Source organism: Felis catus, chromosome C1, assembly GCF_018350175.1.
Source record: "Felis catus isolate Fca126 chromosome C1, F.catus_Fca126_mat1.0, whole genome shotgun sequence".
In the NCBI taxonomy this organism is placed as follows: domain Eukaryota; kingdom Metazoa; phylum Chordata; class Mammalia; order Carnivora; family Felidae; genus Felis; species Felis catus.
This window is the reverse complement of record NC_058375.1, coordinates 212,295,057-212,315,743: the sequence shown is the minus strand read 5'-3', so window position 1 is coordinate 212,315,743 and position 20,687 is coordinate 212,295,057. Positions and strand designations below refer to the sequence as shown.

Here is a 20,687-nt window from a genome sequence, read left to right as displayed (position 1 = left end):
TACATCGAATTACGTATTCGGTGCTTAGCACATAGCAGGCACTCAGTAAATGACAGTTATGATTCTATGGAAATGATACTAAACTTTTAGTGCAGATTAGGACTAACATTTGTGGGGCGCCTGGGTGGCTCAGTCAGTTAAGCGTCTGACTTCGGCTCAGGTCATGATCTCATAGCTCATGAGTTCGAGCCTCTCATCGGTCTCTGTGCTGAAAGCTCAGAGCCTGGAACCTGCTTCAGATTCTGTGTCTCCCTCTCTCTTTATCCATCCCCTACTCTCACTCTGTCTGTCTCTCTCTCTCTCAAAAATAAATAAACATTAAAAAAATGTTTTTTTTTAAAAAGGAATAACATATGTAAAGCACATGAGATATATATAATTAACGAGCAGGAAAGGGAGACAGAACGGCCTGCTACCTCACCCATTTCTCAGAAGACACTAAGAGGGATGTCTGGGTAGCTTGGTTGGTTAAGCATCTGACTCTTGGTTTTGGCTCAGGCCATGATCTCACAGTTCATGAGTTAGAGCCCTGCATTGGGCTCTGCACTCACGTTGCAGAGACTGCTTGGGATTCTCTCCCTCTCTCTCTCTCTCCCCCTCCCCCACTGGAGCTTACTCTCTCCCTCTCAAAAAATAAATAAACATTAAAAATTAACAAAAAAAAAAGACACTAGAAAGAGGCCCCGTATGCATGTAGCTACCACTGGGTAGACAGTTCAGCTGCCATGGTTGGGAGTCTGGGGAAAACCAAGAAAGACCATCAGTTCACAGAATGGAAGAATGAGAAGTCAAATACGAATCCAGAGACATCAAGGAACCACCTATTTATGGACAATGAATAATGTGATTAATTAATTCCTGTTCATAGAAATTAACACCAGAGAAGGAACTACCTATTTATGGACAATGAATAATGTGATTAATTAATTCCTGTTGACAGAAATTAAGACCAGAGAAAAATGTTCTTTTTCTTCCAAGTAGTCACTTAGATAAACTTAAGGATCTGAAGAACCAAAGCATCTATCTATCCTCTCTCTGTCTACGCAGACGTTTCTTCAGAACCTCTATTTGCCAGGCATGAGGAATACTAAGAGAATACTACAGAAGACAGATTCACAATTAAGTCCTTACAACATGCTCTGTGCTAATGCTGGAATGAAACTAACAAGGCCAAACTGACCATCCTTTCGGAACAAGTTCTAGAATGTTCTCTCCCTCCAGATCATTGAAACCAAACTGAAGAGAACTGGACCCACCCATTCTTTCACTGGGCACAGTGCTGTCATCCCAGATGGTCCCCTGAGCAGCCAGCTCTGGCTAGCAGGAGGTCAGGAGAGCAATAGCCTTCACCCCCTAACCCGTGGGCTTAGACATGGTGTGAGTAGCACGACATCGAAGGGCTGAAGCCCCAAACCTTGTGGAGAACATGGTGGGTGGGGAAGCCCAGCTGCCTCCCTTGTCTCTGGGAGGAAGGCCTGAGCGATTGCCAGGCATCCCCAGACACAAGGTACGTTCTGTGTCTGCCCCTGCCCTGGACACACTCCTGCTCTGCCTGTCGCCACCACCATCTAGACCTGCCCCTCACAAGCTACAACCCACGCTGAGCACCCTGGGACCCACCCCAGCAGCATTCCACAGCCACCCAGAGGGAAACTATGAGTGCCCCTGATTTCTGTCTGCCTACCGGCGGCCACCATTTCAGTCCACCTGGCGCATACCCAGCCACGTACTGCCCACTCTGCCCCCGGCCCCAGGCAGCCAAGCATCCCACTGGCACCACTCCGGGCCTGGCCTTGGCTCTGTCCTGTTTGTGTTCGTGCGTCCTAACTTCCTTCTGGGAAGGGGAAAACAGGTCAGCATTACATCCACGTCAGGACACCATCACACTTGGTTATGAGCAGAAAGCAGCCGGGATTGTTTACTTCTATACTTCCCTATACTCTCATCCTACTCTAAAAGTACTCCAATAAGGGGAAAGAGTGAATTACAAATAGAAATGAATAGTATAACGAGCCATAATCACTTAAGATTCTTCTTGCGTAAACATCGAAGCAAAAACGATTACACATTCACACATGATAGTGACAGCCCCCCAAACATTTTGATATTCGTCATCTGTCATCCTATCTTCAACAGTCCCTCAAGGTCTGATTTCCCAACTGAGATCACAACATATTCTAAACACAAACGATAAAGGGAAACTCTCAGGAAATGTCTTAATAATAACAAAACAAAATGGATCCTCTGATCCTCCTTTAAAAGATTTGAACTCTCAGACGAGGATGACTACCCCATGACCAACACGACACATTCCAGGATATCTGAGTGTGTCTCCTATAATGAAGATTATGGGAGACAACTACGAGGTTTGGAGGAAAAGAAACGAATTCTCAAAAGAGAGCTGAAATCTCCACCAGTGTAACTCCATTCGTGACTCATATTTTATACTGGAAATATTTACGATTTGTGTTAAACTACAAATTAGTCTGCAAAATACCCTCATCTAAGCCTTCCAAACCTGGGGCTCTTAGCTTGGGAGATGCCAGGCTGAAAAACACAAGGTCTACATCTTGACTATGGTTCCAGGGGCTTTGATCCAAGGCACAGCTAATCGTGGAGTTAGCTCCCCCTGGCGGTGGTGCATGAACTTAACACACGATGCTATCTGAAAGTTGAAAGGGATCCCAGGGCTTAACTGGTTGAGACCTCTCCTTTTACAAAGGGGGAAATTAAGGCTCTGAAAGGATAAGGGCGCTGCCCAAGGCTCATAGTGGGAAGTGGCTGATCAAAGAACAGAACCCAGCTGTCTGTCAGGACACCACCACACTCGGTTTTGAGCAGAAAGCAGCCGGGATTGTTTACTTCTATACTTCCCTATACTCTCATCCTACTCTAAAAGTACTCCAGTAAGGGAAAAGAGTGAATTACAAATAGAAATGAATAGTATAATGAGCCATAATCACTTAAGATTCTTCTTGCATAATAATCGAAGCAAAACACCCCACAATACCTGTACACAGTAAAGATAGGAAAATACCCCCCCACACTCCCCCACCCTAACTTCCAGCCTTTTAGAGACCTTTTATCTGTAGCTTTTTTAATGTTTTATTTATCTTTTGGGCATGGGGGGGAGCTCGAGTTGGGGAGGGGTAGAGAGAGAAGGGGACAGAGGATCTGAAGCAGGCTCTGGGCTAACAGCAGCGATGTGGGCTCGAACTCATGAACTGTGAGATCATGACCTGAGCTGAAGTCGGAGCCTCAACCAACTGAGCCACCCAGGTGCTCCTATATGTACCATTTTAATATCAACCGGTCAAATTCTTGGACTGAACTCAGAATTGGGTTGCTGTAAATATAAGCAAACACATCAAGAGCACGGATGCTGGGTCCACCTCAGACCCGCCTACCCCCCTCGGGGTGTGGGCCTAGCCCCTCTATTTTCACCTGCTCCCTGGGTACCTCGCCTACTTGGCAGACTTGGGAATCACGGTCATAGGGAGCCTGTAACAGTTCCCGAGGCACAACCAAGATGAATATACCGGTCACCATTGTCCCTGTGCTGTCTGGGCTTCAGTGTCTCATCTAGCTGAGGGGGACGTTCTTTGGGTCTAATCTGCTGCAGTTTGCAGAAAAAGGATACCGCCAAGGTCTGGTGCCACCTGGGGCAAGCCAGCAGGCCCCCAGGCAGGTCCCCTGTGGCAGCATGACCTTAAATGAGCTCCTAGCAATCCCAGGGCTGGCCCTCAGGCTGACCTTCCCATATCCCCTGGCCTCGGATTTACCCCTCAGGGGTGTGCTCGTGTTAGCCAAGCTCCCAGAGGATGCCTCCTGTTTTACCCTCAGAAATAGAATCATCCGGCGGCCAGACTTTCAGGTGCGTACCCACGGAAGCCCTGTGGTTGGGTCAACATGGAATCAGAGCAAGAGCAGATGGCGGCTGTTAAGAGTGGTGGGTCAGAAGGAGGACTTTCCTGGAAGAGGGAACAGCACACAAGAGAGCTGCAAATAATTTACCTGGTTGGGGCCATAGGCGGGAGGCAAGGCCAGGGCACCATGGCCTGATGTGGCAGCTAGAAGTCTGGACCTCGTTCAGGAAATACGGGAAGTCACTAAGGGTCACTAAGCAGGATAGTGACATGACTGGAGTGCATTTTACGGCCACGCAGGGAAGACAGGCCAGTGAAGGGATGGCCACAAGAAAACCCAGCAGAGAATCCTGGAAGCAGAGATGGGTCAGGAAGAGGAAGGCCCGAAACAGGTCCTTTAGATGTGACAAGGAGAAGGTTACTGTGAACTAGGCCAGGGATATTTAGGAGGCACGGATAGAGGAGGGAACAGACGATGAAGTAGGGTGACCGTGGACTAGTGGCATTTGGAATACTTGGGCTGCTGGAAGACCAGTGAAATTTCTAGAAACAAAATTAAGAACCAAAATAAGGTAGCCAACTTTTTTATTTTTCCAATAAGGATAATTTGTTAAAATGATCATGTTTTAAGGTCACTATTTAATACAAAAAAAGGGGGGGGGCATTTTAACTCTCCCCAGGATAGGAAGGCCTAACCTCCAATAAAGGATGATCATTTAAATGGAATAAATTTAGCCTGATAACCAACTCTTCATATCGCATTTACTTACTGTTCTCATTTCATCATGGATTATACAATCTCACTTCTATTGATGACGCTAGTTCGCGGAGGGTGAATTGTTCTGTAAACTGTTTTGTTTTGTTTTCCCAAAGAGAAGAGGAAAGAGATTGGCTACAAATCGAGTCAAGAGTTTTTGGTTTCTGCAGGATGAAGACTGATTTGAGAAAATGAATGCACCGAGAGGAAAAAACAATTGAAAGAAAGATTTAAAGTTAGGAACTAAATGCAACATAGTATCCCAGACTGGATCCTGGAACGGCAAAAGAACATTAGTGGAAAAAACGATGAAATACGAATAAAGTCTATGGCTATCCCATAACAGTATTATATCAATATTAATTGCTTAGTTTTGATAAATGTCCCGGTTACGTAAGATGTTAGCATATGCGAACCCTCTGTATTGCCTTTGCAACACTTACAGATCTAAAATTATTTATAAACAGAAAAGGCTTTTAAAAACAGCAGCAACAACACAGAAGAGAAAGGAGACGAGCGACAGACTGAAGTTCCCCAGGTTGGACTTTGGAGCCAGGTGGCAGGTGGCCCGGGCCTCGCACAAGAGAGGAACACCTCCCTCCCCGAGATCAGAGGAAAGGGTTGGACGCAGTCACAAATAACTTGCTAATAAATTTGTCCGCAGGAATTGGAAAAGGAAGGTTTTTTCTTTTCACTAATAAGAGAATGTAGTAAATAAATGATAGGACAAACAGGTAAATAAAAATCGTTTCTAAATGCAGGTGAAAAGTAAGTAAATGGTGTCCAGGTAAAATGTAGACCGAAGATAGAAATGAGTGGTTAATATTGCTTGGAGAGAAAAACAGCAGCAGCCTTGGACCAGGCTCCGTCTGCTAATAATTCTGCTCTGCAAGGATACTGAGAGCTGAAATCAGCAACCTAGAAAAGCCTTACTTTAGAGCAGCAGGTAAATTACGGAGGGTATTTCCAAGACCGCACTGAAATAATGGCAGGACCCTGAGAGGGAGAGTAATCGAGAGTGGAAGTGAGCAAAACCTAGAAGGAAGACAGGTGCTCAGCACAAGGAATAAATTCCAGAAGACACTGCAGTTGCTGCCATTTTCTGTCAAATTCTTCCATTTCATTTCAGGAACAAGCGCAGGCCCTAGCAAAAGCTTTCCATAGATCCCCACTAGTACATTTTATGTATTTTAAATTCTTCTGCACCGAAAGTATGAATAATCAGCTTCTTAGCAGCAGCCGACCTTCACGTTAATACATTTTTTAATGGCAAAAAAATATACAGTGACTGCTCTAATACTTGCTTCTGGCTCTCCATTTTTAGGGGGAAAACCCAGTAAAAAATATACGCTTTTATTCTCAAAGGGGATACATCAAATAATATCAAACATATTATTTTTAATTAATATATGAAAATCAAGAAATATTATGGCATGATTGTGACAAAAGCATTGACTCTCTAGATAATAAGATTATTATGATTTAGGGGCGCCTGGCTGGCTCAGTCGGTAGAGAATGCAGCTCTTGATCTCAGGGTCCTGAGTTCAAGCCCCACATTGGGTGTGGAGCCTACTTAATAAAATAAAATAAAATAAAATAGAAATGAAACAAAACAAAGTAAAATAAAATAAAATAAAAATAGATGAATACTTCTTAAAAAAAAAAGATTATGATTTAAGTCATCTGGGAAACGTTGCATGCTCTTTTATAAATGGCCATTGTGCCCCAGTATATTGTAACTAAATACTAACCTAGGTTTCTTCCATTTCAAACAAACTCCAACTCTGATTAATTTAAGCCAAAAAAGGATTTAATGGAAGGACAGTATGTGTGTCTAAGAAGAGCTAAAGGGGCAGGAACCAAGGCACCTTCCAGGATCCAGGGAGAGGAACCAATAATGGTTGCATCAAGGCCCTGACATTGCACCAAGCGTGTCTTCTGATCTCGTGTCATTCTGCTGAGGATTCAGAGTAGTGAGAGAGTCCATTTGGTCAGCCTGGGGCATGGAGAACAGGCTGAAGAACCTGTTCATGAGAACGTCATGAAGAACAATTCTCCAAAACCATCCACACCGTGCATAGATAATTCTGCAAAGGACGGTTAGTGGAAGAAATGGAGGTACATAAGGGGCAGCCACTACTTACCTTATTCTTTCATGTGGCTGTGCCTCTGCCTGAACTTGGAATGCCCCTTGACCTGAAATGCCCCTAGTCTTCCAGACCACCTGGTGAACTCTTATTTTCCTCCTGAAAACCCAGATAAAATAGCCCTTTCTGTGAAGCCTGGCAGAGGAAATGACTTTGCACTGTCTTTGTACCTCATACACGCATCCCTTGTTGAACTGTTCACACTAAACTGTAATAATTTGTATTTGTTTGGATCTCTCCTATTAGACTGTAAATTTCTGGAGGGCAGAAATAATGTTTTTTCACCTCTGCTGCCTCTGTGCTCAAAACAGTGCTCATGATTAAGTATTCAACAAATGCTTGCTAAAATAAATGCAAACAATAAACCACTGCTATGTTTAAAAAGAGAAGAAGAAGAGAGGAAGGAAGGAAGGAAGAAAGGAAGGAAGGAAGGAAGGAAGGAAGGAAGGAAGGAAGGAAAGGGGAGGGGAGGGGAGGGGAGGGGAGGTGAAGGGAAGGGAAGGGAAGGGAAGGGAAGGGAAGGGAAGGGAAGGGAGGGAAGGGAAGGAAGAAAAAAGTGAAAAGAAAGAATAAATTAAAACTTTGAGGAAGCACAAGGAAAAACCTTTATAGACACAAAATAATTATCTGTTACCTTTGCAAATCTGCGTGATGTTTGAGAAAGCCTGGCAATATCTTCAAGATCCAGATAAGAAATGATACTCAGGAGCAAATTGTCTGAGAGCCGTTCAAGGAAGTCAAATTTACCTTCACATAAATTGAAGACATAGTCTAATACTCTTGCACCAAATATTAAGGCAATTTGAACTGCAATTCAAAGAAACCAACAAACCAACAAGGTTATCATGTGCAGTCAGGTAAAAACCACGACCTGTATCAGTAAGACGGGCTTTAGGGCATTCTTCCCCCCGGGGGGTAATGTTGGATTAGACCAAGTCATTCCTACTGTCACCAAGCTGCCCCTGGGACTCGTGATATGCCTTTGTGAGACATTTGTTTCCAACTGCTGTCCCCGCGGTGAGATCAGAACCTTTGAGGGACACTCACTGTTGAACGCAGTGATGAACTGCATCCCTTGATTTCATCAGCACCAACTTCAGACAACTGACTTAACTAGTCTCAGTGCCTCCCTTAGCCTCATCCCTGACTGGGCAAAGATGCTGGTCCACGTGGGTTTTCTGCCACCCTCCCTCTCCCCTGATTGGCCTGAAACATGTCAATATCTCTTCATTTGAGTTGAGTTTTCTTCTCTCATTGCTAAACGTGTTTCTCCACCAAACTTTCTTCTTTCCTCTTTACCTTCTTTCATCCCCATCTTTACATAATAGGGGGAAAAAATAGAAAGAGGAAAATAAGTGGATATTTCATGAAAATTGTGTTAACTTTTGCCTAATATTTTGTATGCTTTTTCAGTCATTTCCAAGTTAGGGAAAAGTTCACAAAGAATCAGCCCATATAATGGCCCTACCTAAGCATGTTCAGTGCAAGAAAGTACTAGCTTGGTTCTTTTTTTAACCCTGAAAAACCTTCAATGTTTGGAAGGATATATATTCAAATTTTAACGTGGTTAAATCTGGATGGTGACTTTCACTTCGCTTCCTTTTGTTTATTTGTGTTTTCTAATATTTCTACAATAAACCTGTATTACCAGTGTAATTTTTTTACATCTAGGTAGGAAGGAAGGGAAGAAGGAAGGAAAGCACGCTACCTCCTTATACAAGAGAGGAAAACATTGTGATGATGGAATAAGCATGTGGATTCCAGGGATCCCAAAGCAGGGACGTTTTTGGTTTCTTGAGGCTCATGTTTTCCATTCGGACTCTGAAAGCACCGCTATAACTAGCCTCTCTAGAGACCTGTTCTTCAAAGACAGAGAACTCTCTACTCTACATGAGACTAAATACCCAAGATTTGGGGGACCACCTTCCTTCCTCAGCCTGGAACATTCCTCCTGGAGCAAGCGGGATGGAGCTGTCAGGAACACTGGGCCCCCTGTAGGAGTTGGCAGAACTGATTCAACTGGTTGATGGGTCTCCGATTTCAGAATGGATGTAAGGTGTGGACCATATTCGTGCAAAAACTCTAACTGTGCAACTTGGAAGAGCCAGGCATATGTGATTTCTCTCCCGAACTGGTCAGTCAAGCACTCTAGGGCATTAAGGGTTTTAGTTGCTTCTGAATCCCAAGTGGTTCCAATTCAAGGCACTTCGAAAGTCCAAGGGCTTTCCTCAGGGAAAAACAGCCCCGTCAACTCTAAAGGATAGTTATTGTGGACAACTCCTAGCCCACCAGCAGAATAAGAGGAAAAAGTGGTGCTTACTTATTGGAGGGAGAAGAGAAGCCCTGAGTGCAATAAAACATCCCTTAATAAAACTGGAGATGTTTGTCCATTTTACAATGCCAGGAAAACACGTTCAATGAAGACTCAGATTTACTTTAGGAATTCTCTACCAGTAAAGTCCTCAAAATGTAAAAACTAGAAAAGGATATATATCAGTATTTTAGGATACATAAAAGTATATAAAATATATAATTAAAATTAAAAGTATATAAAATATATAAAATATATAATTAAAAAGGATATACAAAATGGTATATAAAAGTATTTGTGTTCAGTTGTATGTAACCAACATTTATTTCTTTTGAAATAACAACAACAACAAAAAAAAGGTAAAACAAAATCCATTTTGAAAAGCAAAATCACTGTCTTCATGTTGGACTATGTGGCGACCAGCCTCCAAGGTGGTGCCACAGATTCTCTTCTCCTAGGCTCATTTTTCTGTGTCTCCCTCCCACACTGAATTAGAGGTGACCTATGTGACCAATAGGATAGTGTATGAACGACATTCCAAGTCTTGGTCGTAAAAGACAGAGGGCATTCTGTCTTGCTGCTGCCTCTGGGATCACTCACACTGGGAGAAGCCAACTGCCATATGCTAACAATGCTCAGCAGTGTTCTGGAGAGGCCCATGGGGAAAGAAATTGAAACTTCCCAGCTACAACCACCACTTATTTGTCAGCCATCTATGGGAGTCCTCAAGGGATTCGAGCCTCAAGCCCCAGTCGAGCCTTCAGATGACCGAGGCTCCACACGACACCATACGAGACCCTGAATCGCACGATGGAGCTAAGCTGCTCTCAAACTCCTGACCCACAGACACCGTTTGAGTTAATAAACATTTATTATTGTTTTAACCAATTAAGCTTCAGGGGAATTTGTTACACAACAATAGACAATAAAAATTTGGGTGCCTCCAAGTGTTGCGGTGCCATAATGGAAACCCAAGATGTGGGAGTAGCTTTGAAATTGGCAATTGTACAGGAAATATGAATGAGTTTGAGGAGGGTGTTAAGTGCCAGGATGGAGAGCTTTCAGTAAATAGTATAATTAATTAATTAATAGCTGTTAGTAGATGCTTGATGGACTCTGAGGAGGCTTTACAGGCAAGAGTTTAAAGGAAAGTGAAGAAAATATTATTAAAAACTGGAGGACAGATCCTTGTCACGTAGTGGCAGAAAGTTCAGTTACATTATTGCCTACTGAGATATGCAAAGCAGGAAACAGACTTAAGGAGATGTGATTCAGCTATGTAGATTTCCAAGCAAGGTGTTGAACATGCTGTCTGATTTCTTCTTGCTGCTTAAAGTAAAATTTGAGAGCAAAGAGAGAAGCTAAAGAAGGTTTCTTACAAAGCTGCCAGGATTTGCTGGTCTAGAATATTCTGTGCCTCGTCAGATGGCAAACAATGCTAAAATTAAGGAATGCCTTGGGAAGGCAAGCTGGTGCAGCCACTCTGGAAAACAGTATGGAGGTTCCTCAAAAAACTAAAAATAGAACTACCCTACGACCCAGCAATTGTACTATTAGGCATTTATCCAAGGGATACAGGTGTGCTGTTTTGAAGGGACACATGCACCCCCATGTTTATAGCAGCACTATCAACAATAGCCAAAGCATGGAAAGAGCCCAAGTGTCCATCGATGGATGAATGGATAAAGAAGATGTGGTATATAGATATAATGGAGTATTACTCGGCAATCAAAAAGAATGAAATCTTGCCATTTGCAACTACGTAGATGGAACTGGAGGGTATCATGCTAAGTGAAATTAGTCAGCGAAAGACAAAAATCATATGACTTCACTCACTCATATGAGGACTTTAAGACACAAAACAGATGAACATAAGGGAAGGGAAGCAAAAATAATATAAAAACAGGAAGGGGGACAAAACAGAAGAGACTCATAAATATGGAGAACAAACTGAGGGTTACGGTTGGGGTTGTGGGAGGGGAGATGGGCTAAATGGGCAAGGGGCACTAAGGAATCTACTCCTGAAAGCATTGTTGCACTATATGCTAACTAATTTGGATGTAAATTAAAAAAAATTTTAAATTTAAATTTAAAAAAAAAAAGAAACAAACAAAAATAAAAATTAAAAAAAAATTAAGGAACGCCTCTCAGGCAAAAGTCAAATTTGGAAAAATCTCAGGAAAATATGGTCTGAAGATGAAGCTGAGGACATGGCTGGAAAATGCTTTGTTAAGAACCATTCAGTCAAATTTTAGAGCTTTCAAAAAGCTGAAGGGTATTGCCACTCAGGAGGCAAGCACAGAAACCAAGTTAAAGAAGGGCTTATCTAAAAACAAAAACAGGGGCACCTGGGTGGCTTGGTCAGTTAAGCGTCTGACTTCGGCTCAGGTCATGATCTCGCAGTCCGTGAGTTCGAGCCCTGCGTCGGGCTCTGTGCTGACAGCTCAGAGCCTGGAGCCTGTTTCAGATTCTGTGTCTCCCTCCCTCTCTGCCCCTCCCCTGTTCATGCTTTGTCTCTGTCTGTCTCTAAAATAAATAAACGTTAAAATTTTTTTTTAAATAAATAAAAATAAAAACAAAAACAAACAAACAAAAACAAAAACAAAAAAAAAACAAAGCTGTGTAGGTGTGGTTTTGTTTAATGGAGTGAACCCCAGTAACAGCAATAGACAATACACGAAGTTTTAAGAGAATTCTACTGGTAGAAACACCGCCTGCCAGCTTGAACTGGAAGGGTCAGAGGCAGTGGAAAAGGAAAAAGACTTTGGACTCTCAAATTCCTACCAGCAGGAAGTAGGCTGAGAAAACAAAACCTGCAAAGATGGGTTATCTTTTGTGGACAAGGAAGATGGCTCAGACGATGGAACCAAGAGCCCAGGAGGTGAAGCCCAAGACTCATGAAGAATTGGCTACAACAGGGACTTAGAAATATTGTTACACTAACTAACATAAAATCAGACCTACTGGACAACCCCTCAGAAATATATAATTTATCAATTCTGACTCAAGAAGAAAAAGAAAACCTGAGAAACTATAACCAGTAAAAACTTTGAAACCACTGATTGGATTAAAGAGGAAAACCGTCAAGCAAAGCTTCAGATCTACACTGCTTGTGAGCCTTTAATAAACTCCCAGAGAACAGACAATCCATATAGAAGTAGAAGGAAACCCCCAGCTCACATTATGAGGTTGCTTAAACTAGAAATGATGGTAGGCAAGAAGAAAATTTGCATCTGGAAAATCACTTAGGAGCATACACGGCAAAAATTCTAAATAAAATGTTAGGAAATTCAATCTATCAATATATAAAATAAATAGATAAATTGTGACCAGGATAGTTAATCCCAGGATAATCCAAGGATGCAATAACTTTGGAAGACTATTTAATATAATTCACCATATAAACAAATAGGTTTATAGGAGGAAAAATGATCATCTCAAAAATACAGAAAAATTATTTCGTGAGTTCTAACCCCTATTTATGAATAAAAACTCTTAGGAAATTGGGGCACCTGGGTGGCTCTGTCAGTTAAGCATCCAACTCTTGATTTCAGCTCAGGTCATGATCCCACAGTTCATGAGAACAAGCCTCACGTTGGGCTCTGTGCTGACAGCAAGGAGCCTGCTTGGGATTCTCTTTCTCCCTCTTTCTCTGCCCCTCTCCTTTACCATCTCTTGCTCTCGCTCTCTCTCAAATTAAATAAACATTTAAAAAAAAAGAAATTCTAGGGGCACCTGGGTGGCTCAGTCGGTTAAGCGTTCGACTTCGGCTCAGGTCATGATCTCGCAGTTTGTGAGTTTTAGCCCCTAGTCGGGCTCTGTGCTGACAGCTCAGAGCCTGGGGCCTGCTTCAGATTCTGTGTCTCCCTCTCTCTCTGCCCCTCCCCCACTCTCTCTCTCTCTCTCTCTCTCTCTCTCTCTCTCTCTCAAAAATAAATAAACATTTAAAAAAAAAGTAAAACAAAAAAAGAAATTCTACTGAAAATGGTCAGCATCGCTTCTCTGTATACCAGCAACAATTAATTCAAAGTGATGACTTAATACGCATTTGTCTTTTGACCCAGTAATCTCACAAACATATTGCCTAAATATGAAACAACCCATGCACAAGGTTATGCATTTTGGCACTCTTCGTATTATCACAAGATTGGAAAGAACCCAAGATTTCCTCACTAGGATTCTGGTGCATTCACACAAAGAAATACTATGCAGCTGTGAAGGAAAAGAAGAAGGAAGAGGAGGGGGAGGAAGATCTCTAGAGGCATGAAGTGATCTCCAGGATATCCTGGCGGAAACGGTAGGGGTAGAACGCTACCATTTGTATAACAAGTAAGGGGATACAAACACATATGTATATGAATTTGTTTATATCGGCACAAAGAATCACTGAAAATGTCCATAACAGGCACAAGCGGTTAGCCTAGGGAAAGGGAAGGAAAAGGCGGAACAGATAGGGACGAAACCAAACCTCTGTATGTACGTTGTTTTACAGTTTTGACTTGGGAAACACATCCAAGTTTTACATAATCTTAAAACAGAATTTTAATCGTTTCAAATTTTAATCTTTAAAACTTAAAACTGGGGCGCCTGGGTGGCTCAATCGGTTAAGCCTCCGACTTCAGCCAGGTCACGATCTCGCGGTCCGTGAGTTCGAGCCCTGCGTGAGGCTCTGGGCTGGTGGCTCAGAGCCTGGAGCCTGTTTCCGATTCTGTGTCTCCCTCTCTCTCTGCCCCTCCCCCGTTCATGCTCTGTCTCTCTCTGTCCCAAAAATAAATAAACGTTGAAAAAAAAAATTTTTTTTTAAAACTTAAAACAGAATTAAAGTGGATTTTTTACCTGATTTTATTCTTTTTTTTAAAGTGTGTTTATTTTGAGAGAGACAGAGACAGCATGGGTGGGGGAGGGGCAGAGAGAGAGAGAGAGAGAGAGAGAGAGAGAATCCCAAGCAGGTTCCCTGCCACCGCCAGCAGCTCAGAGCCTAATGCGGGGCCCGAACCCACAAAACCACAAGATCATGACCTGTGCCAAAACCAAGAGTCAGAAGCTTAACCAGCTGAGGCACCCAAGTGCCCCTACACGATCCTACTCTTAGCTAAAAAAAAAAAAAAAAATCACCAACTACCCAGGAAGAATTTGAGCAAAACATGTTTAAAGGTCAAATAAGACCGATGTGAAGAAAACGTTAAAACTCTACGTAAAAGAAGACCTAAATCAATGGAGACCTATACCATGCTCATTTTGAGAAGACCAAAGGATGACAATTCTGTCCTCAAAAATCTAGAAATTCCACCCAATTCCAATTAAAATCTCAACAGGGATCTTTGCATAGCTTTACCAGCTGGCCTTAAAACTCATATGCAGAGTAAAAAGTCAAGAACAGGTAAACAGTTCTTTTTTTGTAAAGAAAAGGAGGAGGAGGAAGATGAATTCATTTTAGCAGGTAAGAAAACTTACTATAAAGACGGTAATTAAAGCAGTGTAGTGTTGGTGGGAGACAAACTAAAGATCCTGTCCTATAAATACAGAAAAAACGTAAAATTTCTCATCTCATCATAGCCAAAAATACACTTGAGATAAGTTAAAGACTAAAATATGAGGAACAAGTTGTAAGATAGTTCAATTAAAAATAGGAGTATATCCTCACGAAATCAGAGAAGGGAAAGATGTCTTAAAACACAAAAGTATAAGCCATATATTAAAAGACTGACAAGGGGTGCCTGGGTGGCTCGGTCAGTTAGCATCTGACTCTTGATTTCAGCTCAGGTCATGATCTCATGATCGGTGAGATCAAGCCCCGAGGAGGGCTCTGCACTGACAGTGTGGAACCTGCTTGGGATTCTCTCTTTCCGTCTCTCTCTGCCCCTCTCCTGCCCCTCCCTTGCCCCTCCCTTGCTCTCTTGCTCTCTTGCAAAATAAATAAATAAACTTTTTTTTAATAAATAAATCATTTTCAAAAACACTTATAAAAAAAGGTTGACAAATTTGAACTACATTAAAACTGCAAACCTCTATATGGGTAAAAACACATAAACAAGGTGATAAGATAAACCAAAAACTTGGTGAAACCTCTGCAGCACATTTAACCAAACTTAGTATTCAAAATATGCATGTAAAAAAATTCCTACGATCAATAGAAAAAAGGATAAACAACCAAAAAGTGGAAACAGGCGAAGAAGTGAACTAGCACTTCTCAGAAGGGAAGACCCACATCATTAATAAATGTAAGAAAAGATATTCAACCTCATTAATAATCAGGGAATTTACACACCCAGTTTGGCAAAAATTGACATGTATCTCTGATTACAGCAAATGTTGGTAGGAATATAAAGAAATAACATCTCTCATAAAATGCCAACGAGAGTATAAACTGATTTAACCCCCTTGGAGAGGAGATTGTCATTCCCTGGTAAAGTTGAAGAGGCACATATCCTATAACTTGACAAATACACTTCTACACACCCAACTTAAAGAAACATTCACACATTACACAAGGGTAAATGAAGATGTGTTGTTGCAAAAAAGTGGAAACCACCTAACAACCCTCAGTAAGGGAGATGTTTGAGTAAACTATGGTTTATAATATAATAGAATACCATTAACTATTGAGACGAATGAACTAGATCTACATACATCAACATGAATAAATCTCAAAACCAGTGTTGAATAATAAAGCAAAGTTGGAAAATGATATATTAGGATGCCATTTATGTAAAATGTTAAACATCTAAAAATAGTATGTATTATTTATGTATAATAGAATATCCTTGGAAATGAAAATCGCAGTATAAGGGAATGGAGGGAAAATAGGGAAGAGGTAGAAATTTGACTATATATGTAATGATTTTATGTTTTTAAAAGATATTAAGTAAATATGGGGCTCACTTCGGCAGCATGTATAATGAAACTAGGATGATAAAGGAAGATTAATATGGCCCTGAGAAGGGATGACAACAAAGTTAAAACCATTTAGAGTAGATTCTCTGATCCTTTGTTACCAGCTAGAAATAAAAAAAAAAAGTAACCAAAAAAATTCCAACTACCTGGAAATTGAACAAAATGTTTCTAAATAATCTATGGGTCAAAGAAAAAATCAAAATGGAACTTAGGAGATATTTTAAACTGAATGAGAATAAAGGTAGAACTTATCAAGACTAATATAGCTACACTTAAAGAAAGTTTAGGGCGAAAATGGCTGAGAACAGTGATTTAAGCTTCTATCTCAAGAAGCTAAGAGAAGAACAAATCAGACCTAGTGGAAGTAGTAGGAAGGAAATAATAAAGGTAAGAACAGGAACAAAAATAATAAATAAATAAACAAACAAACAAACAAATAAATAAATAGAAAATTAACAGAGCTAAAAGTTCTTTGAAAAAAAATTATAAAACAAATAAACCCCTAACAAGGGGCCACAAAGAAAAAAAAAAGGAGAAAGCACAAATTATCATTATCAAGGGATGAAAACTAGAACAGCACTACAGACACTACAGCCATTGAAAGAAGAGGAGATTATGAGCAAGATACACCAACATATTTGATAATTTAGATAAATGAAGTAAATGTGACAAATGCTAACATCTTTTGTTATTGGTGTTGGGTTATCTTCTGTTTTGTAGGTTTAAGATATTTCTGAATTTTAAAGCTTTCAAAGGGCAAGGTATAGAACACAATGTATAAGATTCTTCTTTTTGGGTTAATATATTTTGTATATATGCATAGACCATTTCTGGAAGGATATTCAAGAAACTGTTACTGATGGTTGTCACAGGAACTGAACATGAGATCAGAGGGAGACTTACTTTTATTCTAAAATTGTTTGTTTGTTTTTGAAGTTTATTTATGTTATTGAGAGAGAGAGACAGAGAGAGAACCCCAAGCAGGTTTTACACTGTCAGCATGGAGCCTGACATGGGGCTCAAACTCATGAAGAGTGAGACCCATGACCTAAACTGAAATCAAGAGTCGGACATTCGACCGAACCACCCAGGCACCCCTATTTTAAAAATCTTTTTAACCTGATTTAATTTTTGCTTTACTATGTGTATTATCTCAAAAAATTAGTCAATAAAAAAATAATAAAATACAACAAGTCTTACTCAGGTCTGCTTTCCCTGCTCTGTAGCCCAGAGCTAGGCTCCCACACTTCCTCGAAGTGCTTTTGCCTCTAACACTCTCCTACCCCACCTCTACCCACAGGCCCCTACCCCAGGCGGGCAGAAACTAGAAACCCAGGCTGAAGACAAGGACCAGCTGATTGAAGAGGCCAGAGAGAAGGAGGGGAGTTGACTAAGAGGTGGTGGGTAGGCCTGAGAAAATAAAGTCCCAAGTCAAAGTCTGAGATACAGTGAAGAAGGAACCCAGAGAAAATGGATCACGGATCCATGGTGTGGGCCTGGCACAGGTTTGGGAATAAGGTAAGAACATCTGTTTCCCACTCTCTTATTTCCCGGTGTACCAATATTCTTAGAATCTTACCACAGGCCAATATTTCAGGATTATTAGTACTTATTCGAGTTATCAACTTTCCATTATAGTCCCCATTTCGAACGTGCAGTCCCATTTTCCTCATAAATCATCTAAATGTCCAAGAGAATTTCCATTCTTTGACGTCTATACTACCTCACCATATCACCCACGTTTCCTTTCACAAGCAATGGCAGAAACAAGAAACTTTGTCGTTTGGTTCAGAAGATACGGTTGTTGAAGCCATTTGGTTTTATCACAGGGATTTTTGTGGATTGGCCTAAATACTTAACCACTACTTATACCTCATTCGAAGATCAAAGCAACCAACTATAAAAGGGACGTAAGTTGGAAAACAACTTATTTTTAGGTTGGATTCAACTTCAACCCATGAATCAGCACTTTGGAGTTTATATAGGCAGATTTTTGCCTTAGACTCAGTTTTTTAAAATATTTCCAATAGCTAATTTTCTGATTATTCCCATTTATTTAACTGAGAGGAAAAAATCCATAGATGTTTCTTCAGATTTTTTAAGGTCTCAGGAAAAAAAAATTCAAACTTCATAGACAAGTGGACAAAGAATACAGACAAGCAAATTACTGAAGGATATAAATGGTAATTAAACATGACAGGATGCTCAACTTACTAGTTATCAGGAAAATGCTAATTAAATATGACACTATTTTCACCATCTGGCTGCAAAAGATGAAAAAGAATAGTAATATCTAATTAGTGATGGCAAAGGTGCAAGAAAATCATATCCTGGTGGATGGAGTATAATTAATACAGCAGTTTTTCGGAGAACAGTTTTGTGTGTGCGAGAGAACAGCAAAGTAATTGGCATTTTGAATTACTCAAGCTTTGAATTACTCAAAATTAAAATATGGTGACATCAAAATATTAATGAAGTCTCATTTTATGAATAAAACTTGAAATAATGCAAATCACCCAATTTGAAATGCTTTCCAAACTAGCGTAATTATAAAGGTCAGATAAATTATAGATGGCATTTGTGCTGTATCCCATGACAGGGCTACTCAAGCCAGCTAACAGAAGTTCCATCCTCGGTCAAGTTAGCCCTGAACTCTAGGTTCAATAAAAAAAAAAAATACTCTGGGGTGCCTGGGTGGCTCAGTTGGTTAAGCGTCCAACTTCAGCTCAGGTGTTGATCTCACGGGTCATGGGTTCAAGCTCCACATCGAGCTCTGTGCTGACGACTCGGAGCCTGGGGTCTGCTTCAGACTCTGTGTCTCTCTCTCCCTCTACCCCTCTCCTGCTCATGGTCTGTCTCTCTCTGTCTCTCTCTCTCTCTCTCTCTCTCTCTCTTTCAAAAATAAATAAACATTAAAATAAAATTTTTAAAAATACTCAAAATACTCTATCAAAATTATAATGTACATTTCTTTAGTTCCAGTAATTCCAGGAGTTCTCACGTAAGTGTTCAAAGATAAATACATCCCAGAATGTGCCCAAAGGCTTTTGAAAATGCCCATCAATTGAGGATTGTATGTTTCTACAATAAAATACCATACAGTCTTGGAAAAGGACAAGGTACTTCTTTACGTATGCTCACAGAAAAATGTTCACAATATAATCAGTGCAAAAACAAATTAAGGAATGAAAGATTCTATTTCTGCAAACAAACACACACACAATCCCAAGCAGAAAGAATTCAAATGCAAAGAATGAAGTTATTTATAGTAGTTACCTCAGGGGAACAGAGCTTGGAGGAAGAGAGAAGGAATTTTCACTTGTCAAATTTTAAAAACTGTGATAGCCAGTTGGTACGTGTTTGGCAAATTCTAAGCACTTCATTCAATTACTCCTCATAAGGACCCTATGTGTGAAATGCTTTTATTATTTCCATTATCAACAGTTGAGGAAACTGATATCCAAAGAGACTAAACCCCCTGAATGCGGGGGGGGGGGGGGAGGGTAGACCGAAAGAGGAAATCTTAAGCAAGCTCCAAGCTCAGCACGGAGCTGGACTAGGGGCTCGATCCCACAACCCTGGGATCATGACCTGAGCCAAAATCAGGTTGGATGCTGAACCAACTGAATCACCCGGGTTCCCCCATGAATGACTTTTTAAATAATAAACTTGTGAATTTTGTCCTTTAAAGATGGAAATCCAGGAGCGGCTGGCTGGCTCAGTTGGTAGGACACCAGACTCTCGATCTTGGGGTCATGAGTCCAGCCCCCTATTGGGTGTAGAGACTACTTAAAAAAATAAAAACTATGGGGCGCCTGGGTGGCGCAGTCGGTTAAGCGTCCGACTTCAGCCAGGTCACAATCTCGCAGTCCATGAGTTTGAGCCCCATGTCAGGCTCTGGGCTGACGGCTCAGAGCCTGGAGCCTGTTCCCGATTCTGTGTCTCCCTCTCTCTCTGCCCCTCCCCTGTTCATGCTCTGTCTCTCTCTGTCCCAAAAATAAATTAAAAAAAAAAAAACGTTGAAAAATAAAAAATAAAAAATAAATGCAAATCTGGGGGGGGGGGGAGTTCGGCAATGTTTTTTATTTTGCAATTTAGATTGTGACACATATCACTGTGGTAGGCAGCATAACGGCCCTGCCAAAGATGCCCTGTATCCTCATCTCCAGAAGCTGTGAATATGTGACCTTATATTGCAAAAGGGCCTCTGCAGGTGTGATTAAAGATCTTGAGAGGGATGCCTGGGTGGCTCAGTCAGTTGGGTGTCCGACTTTGGCTCAGGTCATGATCTCTTGGCTTTTGGGTTCCAGCCCCAAGTTGGGCTTGGTGCTGATAGCTCAGAGCCTGGAGGCTGCTTCGGATTCTGTGTCTCCCTCTCTCTCTCTGCCTCTCTCTCTCTCTCTCTCTCAAAATAAATAAACATAATAGTAATAATGAAAAAATTAAAAAAAGGTCTTGAGATGGGGAGATCACCTATCTCACAGATCAAGTGGGTGGACCCAATTCAATCACGAAGGTCCTTAGGAAGGAAGGAGGGAGGCAGGAGGGGTAGAGTCAGCAGAGGAGGACATGTGACCACTGAAGGAGTGTCAGAGCAAGAAAGATTGGACAGGCCATCACTGGCTTTGAAGATGGAAGAAGAGGCCAGAAACCATGGAATGTAGGTGCCTCTAGAAGCTGGAAGGGGAAAGGAAACAGATGTTCAGAGCACC

General features: G+C 41.2%; 1 protein-coding gene across 4 annotated transcripts in view; it reads right to left on the bottom strand.

The window, feature by feature from the left end:
* The window catches only part of FBXO36 (F-box protein 36), a 90,237-nt gene that overhangs the window by 7,489 nt on the left and 62,061 nt on the right, over positions 1–20,687 (bottom strand). For 3 of the 4 annotated variants that reach the window (XM_003991229.6, XM_019838812.3, XM_045034586.1), the window contains one exon: positions 7,405–7,577. In XM_003991229.6, coding sequence (XP_003991278.1) covers positions 7,405–7,577 — 173 coding nt within the window. The remainder of the gene's footprint in view (positions 1–7,404; positions 7,578–20,687) is intronic. The other variant, XM_023259787.2, reaches the window with a different exon arrangement.